The sequence below is a fragment of the Trichosurus vulpecula genome, chromosome 3 (assembly GCF_011100635.1).
Source record: "Trichosurus vulpecula isolate mTriVul1 chromosome 3, mTriVul1.pri, whole genome shotgun sequence".
NCBI classification, from domain to species: Eukaryota; Metazoa; Chordata; class Mammalia; order Diprotodontia; family Phalangeridae; genus Trichosurus; species Trichosurus vulpecula.
In genome coordinates this window covers 296378404-296394671 of record NC_050575.1, presented here as the reverse complement: position 1 = coordinate 296394671, position 16268 = coordinate 296378404, and the positions used below count along the sequence as shown (strand labels likewise).

The 16268-nt window shown below is 43.7% G+C and overlaps 1 protein-coding gene across 1 annotated transcript in view; it reads right to left on the bottom strand.

Moving 5' to 3' along the window:
• Positions 1–276: 276 nt before the first annotated feature.
• GFRA2 (GDNF family receptor alpha 2) overlaps positions 277–16268 on the bottom strand; it is a 110280-nt gene continuing 94288 nt past the window's right edge. Inside the window, exons 6-10 of the mRNA XM_036753134.1 lie at positions 15747–15887; positions 14715–14887; positions 3387–3440; positions 1720–1838; positions 277–1339 (exon numbers count right to left, since the gene is read on the bottom strand). Coding sequence (XP_036609029.1) covers positions 1171–1339; positions 1720–1838; positions 3387–3440; positions 14715–14887; positions 15747–15887 — 656 coding nt within the window. The 3' untranslated portion in view covers positions 277–1170. The remainder of the gene's footprint in view (positions 1340–1719; positions 1839–3386; positions 3441–14714; positions 14888–15746; positions 15888–16268) is intronic.

Here is a 16268-nt window from a genome sequence, read left to right as displayed (position 1 = left end):
GAATTAAAAAGTGGCTAATTTCAGTTGTTCAGCTCTTCTTTTCTAAAATGGACTGTTCAGAATGTGGTATCAGAGATAGCCCAGGACATACAGGCTAGGAACAGATGGATATTCTCTTTTCGCTGTAAACTTCAAGATGGAACTCAACCCATCCATCCACCTACAGTAGACACATGTAGCCAACTCAGGTTTGCCCGGGCCTTCAAAGGATGGAAGGCAGAAAACTCGGAGGTGCTGAGTCCAGAAGAGAAAGCAAAGACAGGCAGGGGACAGACGCCTAGAGTGAAGTTGAAAGCAAATTGCTTCCGAGTACATTTATTGGAACCATTGGTTAAGCGTGAATATTGGTCGCTGCCCCCACCCTTTTCCAGCCCTATTGGTGAGTCTGGACCAGGAATACAAAGGGGTTAAATTTCCATTTTTTTCCATTATAGACAACATTATTAAAAAAAATAAACTTTACAATAATACATTTCGTTCATCTTTTGGGAATTTTTTTTGTTGTTTTGTTTCTTAAAAAAAGGAAAGAAGGGGGAAACCACACAGTATATGTATATGGGATGTATATATACATATATGTCAATAAAGGAGAGTTCACTATATACATACAGTCTATGTATTTCTCAGGAGGGGCTGGGAAAGGAGAAAAAAGAGAGAGGGAGAGAGAATTAAACACGTATAGACTTCTAACTGTGGCCTCTCCCGCTGCTCTCCCTGCTCATCTCCCTAAAGGGAAACCCACCAAATGAACCAACTAGAAACAGAATAAGTACTTGCTTTGCTTTGCTTTTTAAAACTCTCACCATGAACTCCCACCCCGCCTTCTTCGAGGCTAAAACTTGTTTTGGTGACCACCGATAAGCACTGAGGAGGCCTGAGCCCCTTAGTCTTGGCAGAGACATCCTTCTGTGATGAATCACAATGAAGGACTCGGCCTCAGAGGGTCTTTCCCCAGCACCTCCCTCCTCACACACACACCCTTCATAGGTATCCTTAGGGAGCAAAAATACCAGCATACAGATTGATTGGAACAGGTAATGCCCAGCCCCTCTAAAGGTATGGGAGTTGGGGGGAAGGAGGAAGAGAAAAAGAGGGAGGAAAAAAAAGACAGTTCTTGAAGGCTCCATGAGGAAATGCTAAAGGCTGCTGATTGGCCACACTGCCAGTTCCTCACCCAGCCTCAGTGGCCACACACACACTGATGCCAGGCTGCTGAGTTTGGTCCCATGGACAAGTTCCAAAGATAGAAATGTACCAGGAGCACATCTCCCTCCAGCCTCTTCTGATCACAGCTTTGGGTCCTTCCAGAGTCAAGTGCTTCATGGCATCACCTTTGTCTCTTGTTTCCATAAAGGGAGGGAGAAAGGAAACACTGAGAAAATGCAAAGGACATTTTGAGAGCCGATTGCCCTCCCCTAGCACTGGGGGCACCCAGTGCCAGCTCTCAGGCCAATCACCTGCTTTGTCTGTTTGCTTTAGAAAAAATTCCCCAGAGCAGAAAGCTGAGAGGAGATGAGTTCAGAGACAAGGTGAATTTTTTTTTTTTTGTAAGGAATGTGTGTGTTGGTGTGTGTTTGTGTCTGTACATATTATCTGTTTCCATCTTGTCAGGCAGGTTCGTGTGTGTGTGTGTGTGTGTGTGTGTATGTGTGTGTGCGCATGTGTGTATTGTTTTGTAGCTTTTGGAAATCTTCAGATATGGTCCTCCCCATCACCTACAATGCCAGGGTCAGCAATAGGAAGGTGACTGCAGTCAGGATAATCACAGGTCTGGGCCGGCCATCAACTGAGTCAGGAGATCCCACAAAATTGGATCCTGGAATGATGTTCGTGGTGAGCTGTATGCATGAGACAGGAAGAGCCCAATACAGACAAGAAAAACAAAAGTTAGTATCACTGCAGAGACAGCATGGCTCTCTTTAATGTTTCTTCTGGAGACAGGAGAAGATTGAGACCCTGGGAAGAAATGTGGCTGTTGGGAATAGTGACCAGGAAAGAAAGTGCAAAAAATCTCAAGAATCCTGCTTGACCAGACCCCCCAAGTCCAGGCCCAGGATTTATCCTTTAGACTAGACCACCTCACCCTTGAGGCTCTGAATCCAGGTACCAATCTTACTCAGGACTGTTCTTAAGGGCAGGAAAGCAAGAACACTGCCTCCTGGCACAGTGACCACAGGAGGGCTATGATGGTCCCTTAGGACTAAAGAGGCTTTTTTTTCCCCAACATTTGGGCTAGGCTAAATCAGAGGAAAACACATCTCTCTGGTCTTAGGTTTGAGTAAGGAGAGTGGAAACTGAAAGATGTAACCCTATCTCCTTGAGCCCCATTTCCTTGGGTTCTGCATGAATCTCTTTTTAAGCTTCTCTATTTGCTCAAATTTTCCATAGACCCTTTCCTTGATTACCCCAGCCCTCAGTGAACTCTCTCCCTCCTCCAAATTCTTCTAGCACCTCTGGCCTGTACCTCTCATTGGACAATTAGCCTATGCTACCCAGTACCTTAGGTGTGTATGTCTTATTTCCATTCCCCACTAGACAGTAAGCTTCTTGAGGGCAGAAATCCTGAAGGCAGAAAGTCTTTGTCTACAATAGACACTCATAAGTTTAATAGTCAATTAACAAGCATTCATTCAGTATCTATTATGTATGGTAGACACTAAGCTTGCCTCTGGGGACACATAGACAAAAGTGATTAAGTTTCTGCCCTCAGGGTGCTTACATTCTATCAGGAGAGGCTGTGTGTAGATATACAGGCACATGCAAAAGTAATTCAAGATAATTTTGAAGAGAAAGGCACTAGCAGCCAGGGAATCAGGAAAGGCTTCAGGTAGAAAGTGATCCTTGGTCTTAGAAGACAAAAAGACTAAAACCCAAAGGGTCTCTCCCCTGCAGGGATGGCTTCAGGTCCTTCATGGCCCCTATCCTGCAGTAGGTTCATAGGATTTGAAGGTGGAAAGGACCTTAGAGATAATCTATTTGAAACCCCACCCCCACCCCCAATTTACAGATTGGAAAGAGGACCCAGACAAGACACAGGAGTCAGTGGAGGCAAAATTCGAGCCTAGGTTCTCCGATGTCAAATCCCACGATGTTTCCATTATGCCACGATCACTACTACCTCGTTTTTACAGGCAGACATCTCCCTGTCTTTGAGAGCAAGCCCTGCCCACCATGAGTTCAGTGATGGACAGAGTAAGTCCCTGTCCAGCTTAGAGGTGAAACCTTAGCACAGGCCTAATGGGATGCGAAGGGGCTGGGTTAGGTTGCTCCTGGATCCCTGGACCAAGGTGACCCCATCTTCAGGTCTACTTCCTGCCAAATACTTGGGGTTCTCCAGCTATTCCCCTTCCCCTGGCTCCCCCACCTAAGTTCTCCTGCCTCCTTACCTCTGTGAAGCACATGCTCAGCTCTTTGGACTTATTGAGTTTCAGTCCCTGCTCCTGCAGAAGAAAAAACACCCTATAAGAACTGAGTCACTGGGATTTGGGCAAAGAAGAATACTGGGCCCAACCTTCTGCCTTAGGACCTCAGGGCTATCATCACTTTTCCTAACGTCTGGATGGCCCTCGACAGTTCACAAAGCACTTCCACAAACATTCTCTCACTTGAGCCTCATGTCAGCAGGCCAAGTCATCTCACCTCCATTTTGGAGGTGAGCAAAGTGTTACAACTAGGGTTTGAACCTGGCTCTCCTAATGGTAGTCTCATATTTAGGCAGTTACATAGTCAACAGAGTGCTGGATTCTGAGCAAGGAGGCCTGAGACACTTGTTAGCAGCATCTCTATGAGCAAGTCCTTTAACCTCTCAAGGATTAATCACCCTTGAGACTAACTAGTCCAAGTACGGGTGGCACATAGTAAGCACTTAATAAACATTTATCAAATTGAATTCAATTGATTTGTTTTTTTCATGTATGAAATGGGATTAATAATACTTCTACTACCTACCTCGCAGAGTTACAGACCTTAGAGTACTGTGGAAAGGGGAGCGTTTATGATTACTTTTATTTCCCTATACAACAATACCTCTGCCTCTAGAGGTGAAATGCATCTCCCTGCCCTCCTTCGCAGAATCCTCTTTCTTCCCCTCTCCATACATGCTTTGATCTTTCCCCACCAGCATATGGCAAACAGCTACCTTCTTCTTCAGCAAATCCATCATCTACACTCACCATTTCTAGGAGGCCTTTACAGAGTACCCAGATCCTTTCAATGGCTACCATAGCTAACAAATTCCTCTGATTCTTTTCTCCCTTGCTCCCATCCCATCTGACTTTCTTACTTCCTCATATCTGTGCGTAGGGAGTTGATTTCATCCAACTATTTGGATAAGGCCATATGTTTTTCTTGGTGCTCAGTATTTCCTCCTTTTATTAACACTCTATAGCAAAGCACTAAAGTTCTGAGGTCAGAGTGCAAAGGTTTAATCCCTGGATGAGCTAGTTAGCTTCAAGCTTTCTTATGGTCCACAGACCGACTTATGCTGCACCTCCCTTACCCCAGCCAAATATCTTAAACGTGAATGCTATTAGTCACAAAGTCTAGTAGGGAGCAAAGGAGAATAAAGGCTGAGAGAGTGCAGATGGCTCTGTACAACCCTTCCTCACTACCAGTTACAACAAATCAAAGCATACAACCTATTGAAAGCATTCTTTTTGTGTGAAGAAGAAAAACTGGCATTTATGTAGTATTTTTAAAGTACTTTACAAATACCATCTCATTTAAATCTCACAAACCTTTGAGAAAGGTACTACAGGTAAGCCCATCTTACAGATGAAGAAACTGAGGCTTAGAAAGGTTAACTGATTTTCCTAGATTATGCAACTAGTAAGTTGTCAGAGGCAAGATTTGAACTCAGATCTTTCCAAGCCCAAGTTCAACTCCTTATTCATCATACCTACTGCTTCTTCACAAAGTATGACACACTAATTAAGGTGAAACAGCTGGGGAGTGGAAGCAACTATTCTATTGCTATCAACACCAGAAACCACAGGGAAGACTGAGAAATCACACCCAGACCACTAATCTAGACAGAAGCACAGACTAGTCTTAGGACATTACAGGCATGCTATAGCACAGGGCATCTGGGCAGCTAAATAAGGTCTTCAGCTGCCCCTGAGAGACCCATACCCATAATGCAATCAGTGATGATGGTGGTAATGATGGCTCCTCTCAGTACCATTGGAACATTACAGGGAAATCTATCCGAGGCAGAAATGTATTTATGTCAAGAGAATACAAAGAATTGTCAGGCCTGACAATGTGGTCCTAGCTTACCTACCCAACCTGATTTCCCACGGTTTGAGGAGATTTAGGATAGGAAAGAGCAGTGAACCAGGAGTCAGAAGATAGTGGCAGAACTGGCTAGATTAGAACCCATTCATTTGTATGACCTCTTCACCTCCAGGTGGTGTCTGACGTCTGTTCCAACAAGAGTCTTCTGTCTCTTAAGGAGAACCCAGAGACCAAGATTATTTTGGAAGGTCTAATATCAGGTATATTGGATTGCAACTGAAGGTGAAAAAAGAACTAAGAGAAGCCTTGCCATTGCCAAGTCATCCAGGCTAAAGTCTCTGCCATCTCTCAGCCAGCAGCTGAGCCAAGTGTATGTAAATGAAGTTTGAATTCTAATGTGCTCTGACCAGAGCCAAGCATGTGATTGAATTATGTTGGCAGGACTTGTTAGGAGCCTTCACAAGAGAGGAGGTGGAGGAAAGGAAAAAAGAGAAAAGATGGAGAGAGAGGAATACTGGAGAAGGAAGAGGATGAAAAGGAAAAGGGGGATGGGAAAAGGTTATAAAAGAAGAGGAAAGGAAAAGAGAAAGGAGAAAAGAGGAATGAGGGAAGAAGACTAGAAAGAATAGAAGGTAAAGAACAGCAGAGTATAACTCCAATCAACTGACCCACACTGTCATAAGAACATTGATAATACATACTGGATCAGGTGCATTCAGCCTAGGGACTCCACCTCTTGACAGGAGAAACAAGGAACAGGTTGTGGGTCTAGGTATGGTAGGACCAGGTAACCGGACAGTTATCTTTTACAATGTTACCTCCAAAAGTTAAGATGTCCTCCTTTCCCCTTACTAGCCTACTAGGTTCAAAAATGTATCTGAACCACACTTAAACATACTGATGTTTCCAGGAATGAATTAATGTAGGAAAAGGCATTTATGAAGTGCTTGCCATGTGCCAGGCGCTGTGCTAAATGCTGAGAATACAAAAAAGAAATTTTAATCATTTTTTTAAATTTTTTAGTTCCAGATTCTCTCCCTCCCTCCTACCCTTCCCCCACTCATTATGAAGGCAACAAATGTGATGATTTTACATGGGAAATCACGAAGAAGAAAAAATAGTAGCAGTAGTAGTAGTAGTAGTAGTAGTAGTGGTAGTAGTGGTAGTAGTGGTGGTGGTAGTAGTAGTAGCAGTAGTAGTAGTAGTAATGGAAGAAGAAGAAGAAGAAGAAGAAAAGAAGAAGAAGAAGAAGAAGAAGAAGAAGAAGAAGAAGAAGAAGAAGAAGAAGAAGAAGAAGAAGAAGAGAAGAAGAAGAAGGAAAAGGAGGAGAAGAAAAGTAAAGAAAGTGAAAAAAAGCATGCTTTAAGTTTATTCTCTGGAGGTCGATAGCACTTCTCATCATAAGTCCTCAGAATTATCTTGGATCATTTTATTGACCCAAATAGCTAAGTCAATCACAGCTAATCATCATACATGTTGCTATTACTATATTCAATGTTCTCCTGGTTCTGCTCACTTCACTTTGAAATAGTTCACATAAGACTTCTCAGGTTTTTTAAACCATCCTGCTCATCATTTCTGTACAGTGCAATAGTATTCTACTCCAATCATATATTGTGGTATAGTCTTTAGCCATAATCCCACTGAATTCTGCCCTGGCTAGATCCCATTTGAAGTACTGTGTTGAATATCTGAATGCCTCCTCTTAGGAAAGCCACCGATACCCTGGAGAGTGCCAGGAGTAACCAAGACAATGAAGAGGCTTGATTCATACTTTATGGAATTGGTTGAAGGGACTGGGAGATTTAATGTCGACAAGGGAAAACTCAGGGGAATGTAAGGACTGCCTTTGAGTATTGGGAAGGCTGTCATATAGAAGAAGAGTTAGACTCGTTTGACTTGGTACCAAAAGGACCAAGAACAATGGCAAGGGGCAAAGATGCAAACAGTCTTGATTTAAGGAAAAACTTGCTAGCAATTAGAGCTATCTGAAAGTGGGATGAACTGCTTTAAAAGGCCATGGATTCCCCTTCACCTGAGGTTTTCATTCAGAGGCTAGATGACCAGTGGTAGAGTGTACTGTAGAGAATTCTCTTCAATTTAGTGACCAGGGCCTCTTTGCTGTTCTAACTCTGGGCATTTTCACTGGCTGTCCCCCATATTTAGAATGCTCTCCCTCCTATTCTCTGCCTCCTGGTTTCTTTCTTCAGGTCCCAAATAAAATCCCACCTTCTGAAAGGCTTTCTCAGTCCTCCTTAATGCTAGTGCCTTCCCTCTGAGATTATCCAGTTTTTCCTGTATCTAGCTTCTTTGTACATAGTCTTTGTACATAGATGTGTAATCTTCCTCATTAGACAGTGAGCTCCTTGAGGGCAGGGTTTGTCATTTGCCTTTCCTTTTCTCCCAGCACTTAATATAGTAGGTACTTAATAAATGCTTATTCCCTGACCAAATCCTTTTTAGGTAAAGGTTGGACTAGAAGGCCATAGAAGTCCTTTCCAACTCTATAATTCTGTGGGTACAGAGATAATGTCATACCATAAGCACACAGCAGTATTTGATCTGACAACCCTCTCCTTGGAAATCTCTTGTCTTTTGATTTCCATGACACTCCACAACCCAGATTCTCCTCCTATCCCTTTGATCATTGCAGTTCCCAGTCTCCCCTTCCTCTCTTGGTCCCTTAATGGAAACATTTCCCAAAGCTCTATTCTTGATTCTCTTTCCTCCTTGTTTTTCCCCCTTGGCAATCTCACTTATTCTCGGTAGTAGGATGGATTTGGGGTGGGGTGGGAAGCAAATTCACAAGATCTAGGTATCTCAGGCTTTAATAGAAGTAGTTTGTAGATGTCTATGGGTTCAGGGAACAGAAAAGAAAAAGAAACAAGGAAGAAAATGGCTTGCCTAGTAATGTGGAATACCAGCTTTCAGCTCTCTGCACTGGTGGAGCCTGTTGCTCTTAAAATACCAGTGAAATTCTAAACAGGATATCAAGGAGCTAGAGGTACAAGTCCCACCCAACATGCTCTCTTTCTCACATACAAATCCCAACTTGATTTAATGCAAAACAAGAATAGGGCAAAAGCTTAGTCGATCCCCGGAGTGAACCACCTCATTGAATGGAGGAGAATCCCCTGTCTTGAAGCTTCCAGCTGCAGCAGGTTACCTCACTAGATGGACAGTCTGAGGGGAAAACACTCAGCAACTCTAAATGCCATCTTAGCTGCTTACTAATCTATGTGACCTTGAACAAGTCATTTGCTGACCAGTCATCTAAACTTCCATCCGGCTGGAGTTTTCTATGTTTCTAAAAGACAACACAACAGGCACTAAATCCTTTATAGAGATTCCAGCAGGGAAGCCTTAATCCTGGACTTAGAAACTTTCATCCTTACCAGGCATTACATTGTTCCCCTCCCCACCCACAGTCTTGCTACTATGGCAACACAACAGATAATGGGGGTGGGGGAGTGCTGAGGAGTAAGGAAGTGAAATGTTTAGAACATCTGTATATTCAGAATCAAAAGAAATAAATGTAGCAGGGGTGAGTAGAGCCCCCTGATTTTCTGGATAGGGCACCTCTCATGGAGCTAACCTGTGCCCAGGGGAGGCATTCCAGGTCTGATCTCAGGCCCACCAAGGAAATCACCTTTCTTCAGTCCTATGTGTTTATCTTACAAGCAGCCACTGCTGCTTGGGATTGGGGGGTGGAATTGGGAAGAAGAGAAAGTAAATCACCCCGCCTCAAAATCCAAAGTTGAGAAAGCTTGCACAAAGAGAGAGAAATCTTAAAAGTGAAAGAAGTCATTTCCATGGTTTTCTTTATAGACTACAGGAGGAGGCGGTCCATCCTCTCTGATTCTCATTAACCAGTCATCTTTGATACAACCCTCTCCCTCTGTCACTAAAGACCAATCAGAGTGGTTTACTATGTTGTCCTAACAAAGGGCTAGAGCAAATGTCCTTCAGAAAGGAACCAGAGCACATGTCCAAATCCACGGGAAGGGCCCCAGTCCAGCAAATAAGGGATCTCCCATGATCCCTGCTAAACAATGAAGAGCAGAATTTGGGGAAGTTGACCCTGTGGGTAGGTCTGCCTACTTGGTGACTTTTGATCCCAAACCAACCCCCCCACTCCATATAACTCGAATTTCTTTACTTCACTTGTCCACACTACCTGAAATTCTAAAAATTAAAGTGGCATTTGGGTTAATAAGCCTCTGCTTTTAAAAATGTTAATACCCCTTGGGAGGGCTCAGAGGACAGCATCTGTCATTACCACCTTGAAGGGATTTACATTAACTGCTAGATAAGACCCTAGGGGAATTGATCCTAGGGGATGGGAATTTGGGTGGAGATAGGAAGGGAGGGGAAAGGAGGCTGTTTTGAAACAGAATACTTTGGGGAATAGGACAGGCTTGGGTGGGATATAATTGAGGCAAACTCAAGGCTGCATGACTCTAAATATCAGGGTCCCTGGAGAGAGGCAGAAGCACCACAAAGAGATTCAGAAAGTAGGAGAAGGAAGGAAGCCAAAGACAAACTTCACCTAATTTTAAAGTGGAACTGAGTCTAGCCCTGAACTCAGGAAAAGGTTTAATCATAGCCATAGACTTGGAGCTGGAAGAAATTTCAGAAGCTATCTAATCCAACCCTTTCCTAAGCAGAAATTCTCTCTACCATATCCCCAGCTAGTGATTGTTCAGGCTCTATACTCTGTAAGCAATGGCTTCAAGGGATGGAGACCATTCCCTTGGTAGAAAGGGGAAATATTCTTCTTTCTGGGACTCAGTTTCCTTATCTGTTGAACAAGATGATCCCTAATGTCCCTTACATCTCAATCAATCAATAAACATTTATTAAGCATCTATTATATGCCAGGAACTGTAATGAATGCACAATTGTGTGGTCTAAGACCACCTGGGCCCCTCCTCCCAGGAGCCACATCTCAGGCCCAGAACTATTAGCAACAAAGTTCAACCACCCTGCAAGTTAAATAGGCTTTTGTGGGACAGCCTATGAATGTACGTACACTGGAGATAACAGTCTATGGAAAAATGCATTATAACTTCCCAAGAACTGGCTAACAAACTTTTGGAACGCACCCTATTCAAAGCTGGAGGCCACCCATATTCATTTTTATGATACTCATTATACTTGCTTATTTAGTTCTCTTGTCCAACATCTTCTAGTTAAATCATCTTACATAGCCAAGCTGGCTAATGCCTCTTGTTGGGATTTCTGGAGGAGTGTGTATCTGGTAACAGATTCACTGCAGGCACTGGGGAGCCTTAGCAGGGCAGGAAGAGGCTAGCTGGCTACAGTCTCTGATGATGGGGAGGGCTGTCGGCCTATAGTCCAATCAAACCTATTTATAATTCTGCCAGGGACTTATTTGGCAACACAAAGGGTGAGAGCAGAAATCGATTGGGGTTTGGATCCAAGAAAGACAAAGGCATCCTCTGGTTAGGGATTCTCCTGGATTTAGAGAACTTTGGGAAAGGGAGCAAGAATGCAAAAGCTTAACTTGATTCAGAATTTCAGGGTCCCCCAGGAGTTTGCATCCAGAATGCTGACTGACCCAGGAAAGCTATAAAAACTCCACTCAAATAGGAAGTGGTAAAGGGTGAGAAGAAGTGGCATGGGTCTCACCTGTCCCAGTACAGCAAAACCAACAAGCTCCCAAGAAGATAAAATGTAAGTGTGTACCACAATGCAGTTGGGAACTTAAGTCTATTGTTGTTTCAGTCACGTCCAACTCCTCATGACCCCATTTGGGGTTTCTGGACAAAGATGCTGGAGTGGTTTGCCATTTCCTTCTCCAGCTCATTTTACAGATGAGGAAACTGAGGCAAACAGGGATAAGTGACTTGCCCAGGGTCACACAGCTAGGAAGTGTCTGAGACCAAATTTGACCACTGGTCCTCCTGACTCCAGGCCCAATGCTCCATCCACTTCTGCCACCTAGCTGACTACCCTCTAATTAAGAAATCTGACCCATTGTCCTCTGACTCCTCATCAGGGATCTTTTTTCTAGGTTGAGACTGTTTTATAAGGGAGTCAGTGTGATGATGTCATGAGGACGATGGAAGTTCAAATCCCAGCTCTTCCAACATCATCTATATGACATTGGGCAAAGCGCTACATCTCTCCAGGCCTTAGTTTCCTCATCTGTAAAAATGAGCCAGCTAACTGCTGTCATTTTTCAATCTGAAGAGCTATGTCTTCTATGTATTTGCTTCAGTAACAAGCCACTCTTTCAAAAGGATTTAAGATGAACTTGACCCCTACCTATTTCTGGTCTATAGTTAATTGTCTCCCTTTGCTTTGCATTTTCTGCCCTGCCTGGTTTCAACTCTGGGCAACAAGATGCCCACCCCAAGATACACTCATCACTGCCATGCTGCTAACTCAAGCCTTGATTGACACCACCTCCCTCAGCCTCCTCCCTACCTTTGTTAGAAGGTCTGGAGAGCAGAGTACCAAACTCCAGGGCAGAAATTGGACTACACTCATCCCACTTTGCATCTGCTGCTCTGCCTAGTTTCATCTCCATGGAACAAGATGCACCCACACTAGTAACCCCTTGATATCCCATCGCCCCTCTGGATTTCCTGACTCCTTTTGTGTGTTGTCTCCCTTTTTAGATTGTAAGCTCCTTGAGGGCATGGATTGCCTTTTTATTAATTGTATCCCTAGCATTTAGCATAGTGCTTAGTAGGTACTTAATAAATGTTTATTGAATTGAATTATTTTAGAGTGAGATGCCAAGGGATTCTCCCAGGATATCAATGAATAAGACCAAAAAATCCAGAAAGAACCAGGGAATATTATATATAATATATGCATATATGTATACATACATATCTATGTATATATACACACATACAGACACATGTATGCATACATATATACACACATATATTATGTATAATAATTTATATAGCTCTTAAGGATTAAAAAAATGTACATTATCTCTCTTGAACCTTATAACAACCCTGTGAGGCAGGCATTTCAAGAATTAGAATTTCCGCTTTATATATGAGCCAAACAAGGCTCAGAAATTTACCCATGGTCACATAGCTAAGAAGTTTAAGAGGTGAGATTCCAACCCAGACCCCTATCCCCTCAGCATAGGAACTACAGAAACCAAAGAACCCCCAGCCCCTAAAGGGAGTTCAACCTGGAAGGAAGAGGAGGGGAAGGAAAGAGTCGACAATGTGACAATGTAATCAAACTTCCAAATAAGTCAACCAACCAGGTTTAAACAGTTCCCCAATGCCCCAGTGCCCACCCAGAAGCCCAGAGGAAGGTAAATCTGAAATCTCTCCAGTCCTGTTTCAAAGTATCATATCCCTGTTCATCCACCCCTATATTCCTTGGTCCATGTGATAGAAACAAGTTTACGCCATTCTCCAGTCCATCCCAAGGTCCCAAGGCTTCTGCCATTCAAAGACTATGAGGACGGGGACTAGGAAGATGAGGGAGCTATCCCATCACCCAAGCAAGATAGTCATAGCCAGGGGCATGGAGATGTTGTCCTCATTCTTTGCACAAGCTTGAAATGCCAGGTTTCTACATGGCACCCCACAAACCACAGCAGAGAAAGTATCCCACCATCACTTTTCTGGCAGGCAAGCAGTGGGGCTTCAAGACTCAGCTGTCAAATAGGAAAAAGGGAGAGGGATTCTGCTTCCCACATTCCCAGAAGTAAATTGTTTTCTGGTGTGATTCTGCAACCACCAGCCTCATCTCTGATCCCCAATCCAGGTGCCAGACAGATGGATCTGGACAGAGAGACATTCAGATCTGGAAGAACCAGGCACCAGGGGTAGCAGAGATGCAGGGGATGAGATGAGGACCTCGGGTAGGCAGCTTGATGAAATTTTACTATCAAACTCTGGACAGGAGCCACAAGACCTCTTTGTACTGCCATAGGCTTTTTGCAATTCCAAAATGTTCAAGCCAAGATGCACAGGTGGGCAGGAGCAAGGCACATTCAGAAGACAATGAGTCCATTGAAAGCAGAAGCTCTCTTCCTCAAAGTCTTTTATTCCTTCAGAAAAGGAACTCAGAGAGTAGAACTGAAAGGCATTGAGCCCCTCCATTGCAAGTTTCTTTCCTCTGTCCTCTAAGGGTGGCTAGGAGTTCACAATTGTCTCTGATCTTTCTATTGCCCATAGCAAGAGGGTGTACTCCAGAGGTCTCACCGGAGGTCTCAAAGACTGGTCCAAAGATGGCAACAATTTGTTTTGTATGAAGTCTATGAGTGATGCTTCACAGACTTACTCGCTATATCTCAAGAATTAAATTAGCCATGCAAATAAAAATAAGCACTACCAGACCCAGAGTCTAGAAAGAAACCAGGCTGTAGAGAAGTACAGCTCTGAAAAAAAAAAATGAGAAATCTATGGGAAAATAGACATTTTTAATTTGATGTTTTATATATTTAAAGCTAATAACTCATGCCAACTCTACTTCTTCAGGTGATCTATGATCACCATAATCAGAAGCACCATTGCTTTGACATTGATAGAGCTGCAAAAAAATTTCCAGGTGAGCAAAAGGGTTTATTATGCCCTGATTTTTTTAATTTGAGAGGCTAATGTAAATGCATTTTGATGGAAAGCTGTTATTTCAATGATTGCTTTAATTTGTGTACACCACCTTTTGGTTACTTAAGAGAAGTGTCTAGCAGTAAACTGACCTGCTAACTATCTGGTGAAGAAGGAACAGGAGCAAAGATCTGGACTTACTCAAGCATGCCTCATCTAATCAGAAGCCATCCCTTTCACCCAGCCTTAACAGAAGGGCTAACAACAGCTCTGGTTTCCACAGGAACACCCTCCCCCTCCCACCAGTAGGCAGCAGAACAAGAAGTGGAGTCCTTCCTGGGTGCTTTCAGTCATCAAAATTAACCCCACTGAAGAAAGGAGAAGAAGAGCAGGCAGGGACTTTTGCTGGCAAGGGACAGATAAAGGAGAAAGAAATGCATTAGTAGGGCAAGATATCAGGCATACTATTTCCCTTGCCAAATTCTGGCATTCAAAGCCTTCTAGAATTTGCCCCAACTCTACCTATTGGCCCTACTTTATCTCCTACCTAAGGCCAATATAACTCTCTGCTTTGGTCAAGTTGGCCTCCAGAGGAAAAAGGGGAGGAAGGGACTGGGTCTTATATTTCTCTTATATTTGCTGTCTCATATCCCTTACATTTCCTAGTGCTTAGCACAGTTCCGGGTACAGAGTGGATACTTAATGAATACTTCTTTAATATACTGAATGAGTGAATGAATGGATGGATGGATGCAGTGTCTCCAGGGGTGAGTGAATGAGAGGTAACACCTTTTTCCCTAAAATTTCCACCTAGTCTTCCACTTCCATTCCAATCCCTTGGCCCTAAGATGTTTCTCTTGATTCCCCAGGTCACGCCTCCATATCTTGGAATGATTTCACATGAATTGGGTCACACCTCCTCACCTGGATAGATGTACAGGTAGTGATGACACTAGTCCCCAGGCTGGTGCTGTCATTGAGATCATCTGGCAAGGATGGGGTCTTCTCCATCCTAGGAGACTGAGTGGCATGGAATAGGGGATTCTTGGGGGACACATTCACATCCGTACCATTGCCAAAGGCCTGGATAGCATTTCCTAGAAGGGATATGGAAGAAGGGAGACAAAAAGATTCCAAGATCGCAGTGGCCAACTCATACCACCTTTCCCTCCTACCTCCTCTACCCTCAAACCTCCTGTAACAGCACCAAAATTAGGGGTGGGGTGGAGATTTCCTCTAATGTCAACATCCAAAGACCTATGCACAAAAGTATTACTGTTATTACTGGCATTTTGCTCTCTGGAGAGGTGGTGAGAGGAAAGAAAAAACAGAGAAGGAGAAGGAAAGAAAGAAAAATGCATGGTAGACAAAAGGAAAGAATGAAAGATAGGAGAAAGGGAAGAAAATGGAAGCAATAAGGATGGTGGAGGGCAGAAAGAAAGCTCTATAAGGAGAATAGAGGGAAATGTGACTGGCAAGCTGCTAGAGAGAACTGGAGAGACATGATAAAAACCAGGAGGGATTTGATATCCTCTGACATTGGAGTTGAGCCACCTCCCCAGCTGTGACACCACCAGACAGGAGGTGCCACTTCTGTAGCTGTCTCACATGGGGTATTGGATGACTTTCAAAGGACATGGATCTGATTCCATGACATAATGGATTCACTAAATGGGAAAAGCCACCATGGACAGTGGCTTGGTAGAAAGAGTTAACAGGAAATACTTGACTGGAGCCATCAGGGCAGCTGCATTAGAAGACAACACACGTTCAGGCTCCCAGAACATAAGCCCCAAATGACCAAACACCAAAGTTGAGAGCTGGAGAATCTGCAAAGACCCAGTCTATTTTATATGACAGACACCCCTGCAGAAATGATCTATGCCAAGCTACCAAGAGGTGGAGCAAAAGCAGCCAAGGGATGTCCAGGGTCTTCTTAGGGCCAGAAGAACTTACGGAGACATGGGTTCTCTGTGAAGTCTTTCAGGAACTTTTCACACTCTTCCTCCATGTTTCCACTCCCTCGGCAACTGCACCAAGGGGACACCACAATGCTGGTGGGGTTGGAGTCCACATAGTTCGGCGTCATATCAAACCCTGAGGAAACAGGGAAAGGGGGAAGAAAGGAAGAAGAAGGTGAAGATGGCAACAGATCTTTCCCTTTCTCCCTCTCTTCCTGGGATCCAAGGACACCATACACCCTAAGGCAGACACACGCTTTCTATCAGCATCACTGTATTAATTCAGATGTCACTGTTTCCATTGCCACTGGGTGGAAATTGAGGCATAGAGTCACCTGCCTCCTCACTCATTAAGGCAGAAAAGAAAACCCAAGAGTCCTGTTTCCCAAACATCAGGAAGCTTGCTTTCTCCTTCATCAGGGCAATCAGATGACACGAGTGATAGAGAGTTGGGCCTAGAGTCAAGAAGATCTGAGTTCAGATCTGATCTCAGGCACCTACTGGCCATATAATCCTG